Source organism: Ursus arctos, unplaced genomic scaffold (assembly GCF_023065955.2).
Source record: "Ursus arctos isolate Adak ecotype North America unplaced genomic scaffold, UrsArc2.0 scaffold_16, whole genome shotgun sequence".
Taxonomy (NCBI): domain Eukaryota; kingdom Metazoa; phylum Chordata; class Mammalia; order Carnivora; family Ursidae; genus Ursus; species Ursus arctos.
Genome location: NW_026622830.1, coordinates 1,760,187 through 1,766,391, shown reverse-complemented (window position 1 = coordinate 1,766,391; position 6,205 = coordinate 1,760,187). Strand labels below are relative to the sequence as shown.

The following is a 6,205-nucleotide window of genomic DNA, read 5'->3' as shown; positions in this document are numbered from 1 at the left end:
CTTGGGAGTTTTCTGTGTCCGTGTGGAGTGCCACACACCTCTGTCTACAGCAGCCATCACACTCTGCATGCCCTTCTAGAGCTGCTCGGACTCACAAACCAAAAAGGCGGACACTCCCTGCCCACCACCAGTGGCCTGTCGTCTTAGAGCCTGCTGACAAGGAACATGAAGGAGAGCTCCCACTGAGGACAGCACTCGGAGACCCAAAACGAGGGGAAGACTGCACTCTCTAGCGAGCTGTCGTAATTGCACTGAGACACAGACGCTCTTAAGAAAAGGTTAACAAACAAATTTATTGCGGGACAAGTGGACAGTAGATGAATGGAATGGAAGTGCCTATACGTCATTTTGAGAAATACCCATGATTTGAATTTAAAAATCACTACAAGATTTCATCATCATGATGCTTTCTTTTGTTTCTTCTTTTCATTTTCTTCTTTTTCTTTTTCAATCTCAGCAACATATTTTTCAATTTCTTCAGGATTTAAAATCTACCGAAGAAAGCTTATGGTTAGCCCTCAAGCCACACAAGGTGCCCTGGCACGCCAGTGCCGCCTTTGGGGAGGGAACTCTTGGGCTCCGGCCAAACTGCACTGTACGGCTGCTTCTACAGGAAAACAGGCTGTGTGCGCCTGATGCAGGAACTGTCGGCGCCTGCCTGTAGGCAGCTGAAAAGCAGAAGCAAATCTGCCCGGCTGCTGACAGCTTGTCAGTGTGCCAAGAGAACATCATTTGTGGGGGGCCCTGGGAGAACCTCTCTCCTAGCACTCAAGCAGCAGGACAAGAATCCCTCCCCCACTGGGAATGTTCCAGAGTGAAAGACAGCAAATAAACTTCGTGAATACCTTGAGGGGTTGATCTCGCCTCATGACCGCCAGTTCAATGTTTTTGCCACCAGACTGAACCACCTTGGAAAGAAGAGAATAACGTCAGGCACCTCTCCCTCCAGGCCACACAGCTCTAGCAAATGCCTCAAATACTGCCCCTTAAGGGGAGAGAGGGCGGGACACCCTGCAGCCCCAGCTCCCAAAGCTTTTGTCCTAACCGCAGGGCAATCCCCTTCCTGCCTCCCACAGCCCCCTCTATAGAGCAGCTATGCTCACGGCCCTCCCCACCACTAAGCCCCAACAGCTGGACCCCAGCCTGGCCTTCCCACTCCCCCTCTGCCTCTTTGGCTTTACCTGCCAGCAGAGAGTGCTGACGCAGCCCAAGGTCTCATGACTCCCAGCCACTATCCCCAGTTCTAATTCCCCAACCTTAGCAGCAGCAGGAGCCTTGTCAAGGCTGAGGGAGGGCTCTGAGTGGCAGAGGCCACACCTGGTGGTTCCTGTACTGCCTCTGCTTATCCTTATCTGTGTGCGCTCAGGCGAGTTCTCAGACTTGGTCCTTGATTGCTCTGGCTGGGCAGAGCTGCTGCCGGAGCACCGGGGCTGTGCCGGGCCCGCGCAAGCCCTCAAGGGCCCAGCGTTACCACCAAAGCTTTCGATGCCTCCCTTCCTGCTGCCTGTACACCAGCGGCCCACTCCCGTGCTGTGCTGTCCGTTTTGCCCAGCCCAAACACCAGGTTTAAATGCAAACGCACTTCCAGGAGGGCCTTGATAACCAGCTTAATGGTCAGGTCGTCCGTCTCAATGGCTTCATCGGTGTAATTCTTCTCTAGAAATTCACGCACTGACTTGGCGCCCCGGCCTATTGCATTGGCCTGAAACAGAAATGTGTTTTATATGGTACAAGGCAAGACAATCCAGAGCCAGCCCAAGAACATGGCCACAGCTGCCGAGGCCAGCCATGTGTCACAGTGAGAGAGCGCCTTGGAGCAGGGGGGCCTGGACCCCAGGCCCTGCCCTCATGACCTCCTTTCCCGAAGGGCTTTTTGGAATTGGTGCTGATCCTTACCAAGAGTGGAATTCTTTTTCATCACTGGAAACACCTGGGAAATTTTACTTTATGCCATGTATCCCCACCCCTCGCTATCCTTGGACTTCGTCTCAAACAACAAATTTCATGACTTCTTTACTCCCATATCAGCAGAAATATCGTGGAACAGATAGGTAGCGTGTTCGTGTGCACAGGCACTGGGAGGACAAGGCCACCTGGAACCACCAGGAAGCCCAGTACCTTCCAGTGTCCTCTGCCACCTCCTTTACTGGCAAAACCACCCGAAGACCCTCTGTCTGGTCAGGGACTCACCTTCCAGGCGTGGTAGGTCCCCGAGGGATCAGTCTGATAGAGTCTGGGGGTGCCATCAAAGTCGAAACCCACAATGAGGGCGGAGATGCCAAACGGCCTGCGCCCGTTGCTTTGCGTATAGCGCTGGGGGGATAAGGCACACGTTAATGCCGTCTTAGCATGAAAGGCCCGGAACCCACCCGAGGAACACACACAGTGTTCGGAGTGGCTGTGCTTTCGCTGAGGGGATGGAGACACTCTCTGGTTATCTACAGTGCAGGAGACGAGTGAGCTGAGGCCAGAGCACTCCACAGTCTTCCTTCCCCCTGTGCGTTCTTACTCAGAAAGACGTGAAAGCTAGACTTATCACCAGAACCACGTCACAGAGCACAACCGAGGCCACTGGAACTACTCCTGACAACACACTTCTGGCTACACAATTGGTTTTAAAATGACTAGCGTTTCACCGTAGGGTGGGGGTGGCTTTCAGCACCATCCAAGCGCTGGGTAACCCAGTCACTCAGGACGTCAAGACACAAACTACCATTTCCCTCCAGAAACATGAATTTGGACTGTCCCACGACAGTACATGACAACAATGCCACCAAAGTGGATAAGCTGTAGGAAGTTACACTGTACGAACCAAGAGCAGGCCTCTGCATGAAGTCAGTGCAGTGTTCCAATTTCCCCTCAAGTGACACGTACAAACATCTACACGCAGTAACACAAACTACTGTGGCAGGACGCTGTGTGTGACACAGCAGTGACTGCTCTGTGATCGGAGCCGAGCCACAGGCAGGGGGCCCCCACCTGCTTCAGACTGGCGATGTAGCGGGTGATGTACTCCACGGTGACTGGGTCCTCCACGGTCAGCCGGTGGCTCTGGCACTCCACCCGGGCCCTGTTGATGACTATCCTCGCATCAGCGGTGAGCCCTGCAAAAGCAGAGAGGACACCGCCTGAGCCATGCCTCATCTGCTCCAACTGGGGGTGGCCCGGGTCACGTGACCAGATAGAAGCTGTATTCAAACCATTCCTCTGACGCCCAGCTCTGAGGTCGTCTGGGTGATTGACAGTGGAATGACCAGCCTCTGTGAGCGGCTCAAAGCAAGTCAATCCTAGTTTAGCTCAGGTGAACTGGGATCTTCCCACAGTGGACCTGCAGGGAGGAGTACGGGAAGATACGTGAACAGCGAGGGCGCCCTGCACACCCCCGCAGCAGGGTGCCGTAGCCGTGGAAAGCCGGACCTATCTTGAGACTGTAACTACGATCCCATCACGCACTGGCAACAGCACAGGTCTTGTTCCAGAAAGCCCCCAAGAGAGAAAGTAAAGCCTCCCTGCCCAAATCCAAATCTACTGTTTTTAAACGATTTTTAGTTTACCAACTTACATATCTTTCAAGAGCAAACCCGCCAAGATAGCCTCCAACGGGCTGATCTTTACTGACCGCTGAGAAACGGGGCACTGGCCCGAGACTCACCTGCGAACGCCATGCAGACGTTGTCATCCAGTGCACAGATCTTGCGTACAGTCCTCTCATCCTGAAGTTTGGCTACTGACTTCTTCTCCACGCCCAGAACGACAATGTCCTTTCCCCGCACGCCAACCTTCAATTAAAATCAACACAGTACTTAAGTGACAAGAGGTTCTCCCAGCAGGCACAGAGCACTAAGCAGATGGTACTGTGGTCTTGCAAACCACCTGGGGCTGGTCATTACACCTGCAGATCACTAGATGCTGATCTGTTTCTGGCAGAGCTAGCCCAGGTGTCATGCCTGGGGTGCCCAGTCCTGTGCCTTGAACATACTGATACATGGTTTCCATTACAATACGGTAAGTAACTATCCTATCAAAGAGTCAGATACGAGGCTTTTAAGCCTGAAACCCTGACATTCAAGTCAGCTGCTCTGAAAGCAGTGTGTTTGTAGTTGTGAAATTAAATGAAAACGCACCCCACTCCCTCCTACACTATGACATGCTGATGTGCACGACTGTGGGGAAGGCCTGATTTGCTGTAGGGTGGAAAGACAACTGTAATAACTCTTCTGGGAAGTCAACTGCTCTCTGTGTGTAGCAGATACTATACAGGAGAGAGGAATGTATTAAAAACATAGAAAAATCCCCAGTGGCCAGCTAACTGGCCCCTGTCAGGGCAGAAGCAGATACGAATGGGACAACACTTGGATAAAAGCAACAAGACTTAGCTTAGAGCAGATTTCTCAGCCAGGGTAGTATAGGCTTTGGGGCTCGCAGATTCTTTTGAGGTGGGGCTGCCCCGCCCACCTCTACCCCTAGAGGTCAGCCACTAGCACTTCACAATCCTGGGCAAAGAAAAATGTCACCACCCATTGCCAAATGCCCCCTGGTGTGCAAAATGCAACCCCCCCCCCCCCCGCCCCGCAGTTGAGAAGTACTGGTCTGCAGTGTTTCTGACTCTGAGGTCCGTTCTCCTATCTTAAATGATCTTCCAAGTTCCCTGGGGGTTGTGGTGGGGGGAGACCAGGCCCAGAGTTGCTGGGAGGATTAAGCAAAGCCAGCCACCCTGGCTGGCCTGAGGGAGTACTAGGAGATGGGGGAGTGTCCCAAGCAGCTCCCTTCCAGTACTCTTTAACTTAAGATAGGTCACAAGATGGATTTTGAACCTTAATTTCAGAAGAGATTCAGAAAATGAAAACACTACAATTCAGAGTTGTGTATACTTTCAATCTGTTCTGGCTCAAGTCTCTGAGACAGCAGGTGGTAAATCAACCAACCAACAAAAACCATCACACAGTTTGACCAATAAGCAAACCAACAGGTGTCTCAAAGACATCCCAAATTTAAATTTCAAATAGTGGTCAAGATGGCAAGTTTGTGCTCAGATGCCAACAGGAAAATGCATCAACACATGCCCAACACGGGGGAGGGCTCCCTGTGGCACAGCAGCCAGACCCAGGAGGGAGCGGCACCGTCGACACAGAACCTGCTTCCCTCTGTTCGAGAAGCCCACCCGGACCTTGAGGGCAGTCCTTTCCCTAGTGGGGAAGTCCCTAAGAGGGAACCTCCGGGATGCGGTTCCCCTAAGTTGCTCACATACTTAAAAGACTCACTGAGCCCTCCACGAGCCCGCCCTGCTGCTCGGTGCCCAACACCCGAGCCTCTCTGCCGCCCAAGGTGTATGGGCAGGGCCCAGAGCCGTGCAGGGGTGACCCGCCAAAATGGCCGTCCCCTAGGCCGCTCACACACTCTTAACTACCGAGGGAAAAAACCACCGTACTCCGCAGCTCAGCACGCACCCTGAAGCCGCTGGGCAGCACACGTCCACCGCAACCGCCCCGGCGGGCAGCGCCAGCCTCCCGCCGCCCCAGCACCCGCGGCTCACAAACGCTCCCCCTCCCGTTTCCTGCAGCAACACCACCGGCTCCCGGGTCCTACGAACGCCGCCGTGCCCACCCCACAAGGCCCCCCGAGCCGAACGCACCGCTGCGACAAAGGGGGCCGTCGGCACGGCCGTCCCCGGGCTCTCCCCCGCCCCGCGTCCGCCACCCCCACGCCTGGCCCGGGCGCCAGGCCCCGCCGGCCGCCGCTCACCGCGGTCGAGCCCTTCTTCACGGCCTCCTGCGCGTACTCCACTTGGAAGAGGTGGCCGTCGGGCGAGAAGACGGTGATGGCGCGGTCGTAGCTCATGCCGGCGGCGCGGAGGGGCGGCGGGGCCGGAGAAAAGCGCACACTCACGACCGCTCAGCCCGCGACTCACGACGTCTTTGCGCCCGCGCGCGCGCGCCCCCGCCCGGCCCCGCCCCCGCGCACTGCGCGGCCGGCGCACGGCGGCGTCGGCGGCGTCGGTGGTCGCGCGCGCGCCGGGGCGGGGCCGGGCCGAACCACCGGCGGCCGGGCGCGGGGGGGTGCGGCGCGGCGGCGGGGGCCCGAACGCGGGGTGCGCAGAGGCCGCCCGGGGGGTGCCGCCTGGGACTCGGCGGCGGGGGCGGGCGGCGTGGGAGGCGGTGGCGCGGCGGGCCCGGGGGCGGCGCAGGGGGGCGGCGGGGCGGGCGGG

At 56.4% G+C, this 6,205-nt stretch overlaps 1 protein-coding gene across 1 annotated transcript; it reads right to left on the bottom strand.

The window, feature by feature from the left end:
• Positions 1-274: 274 nt before the first annotated feature.
• Positions 275-5,938, bottom strand: PSMA7 (proteasome 20S subunit alpha 7). Its single transcript, XM_026503843.3, has 7 exons — positions 5,743-5,938; positions 3,653-3,779; positions 2,980-3,104; positions 2,191-2,313; positions 1,583-1,702; positions 846-908; positions 275-491 (listed from the first exon to the last, which is right to left on the bottom strand). Exons 1-7 carry the CDS (start codon positions 5,836-5,838, stop codon positions 399-401), a joined length of 747 nt encoding a protein of 248 aa, XP_026359628.1. The 5' UTR covers positions 5,839-5,938; the 3' UTR covers positions 275-398.
• Between the last annotated feature and the right edge of the window lie 267 nt (positions 5,939-6,205).

What these genes read in the sequence shown, in the direction of transcription:
- PSMA7 (XM_026503843.3), bottom strand. Translation starts at nt 5,838, where the DNA reads ATGAGCTACGACCGCGCCATCACCGTCTTCTCGCCCGACGGCCACCTC. An exon ending in TGAAGAAGGGCTCGACCGCG is followed by an intron (nt 3,780 to 5,742) that starts GTGAGCGGCGGC and finishes TTTTAATTGAAG; the next exon opens with GTTGGCGTGCGGGGAAAGGA. An exon ending in GGCGAGATCAACCCCTCAAG is followed by an intron (nt 492 to 845) that starts GTATTCACGAAG and finishes TTTCTTCGGTAG; the next exon opens with ATTTTAAATCCTGAAGAAAT.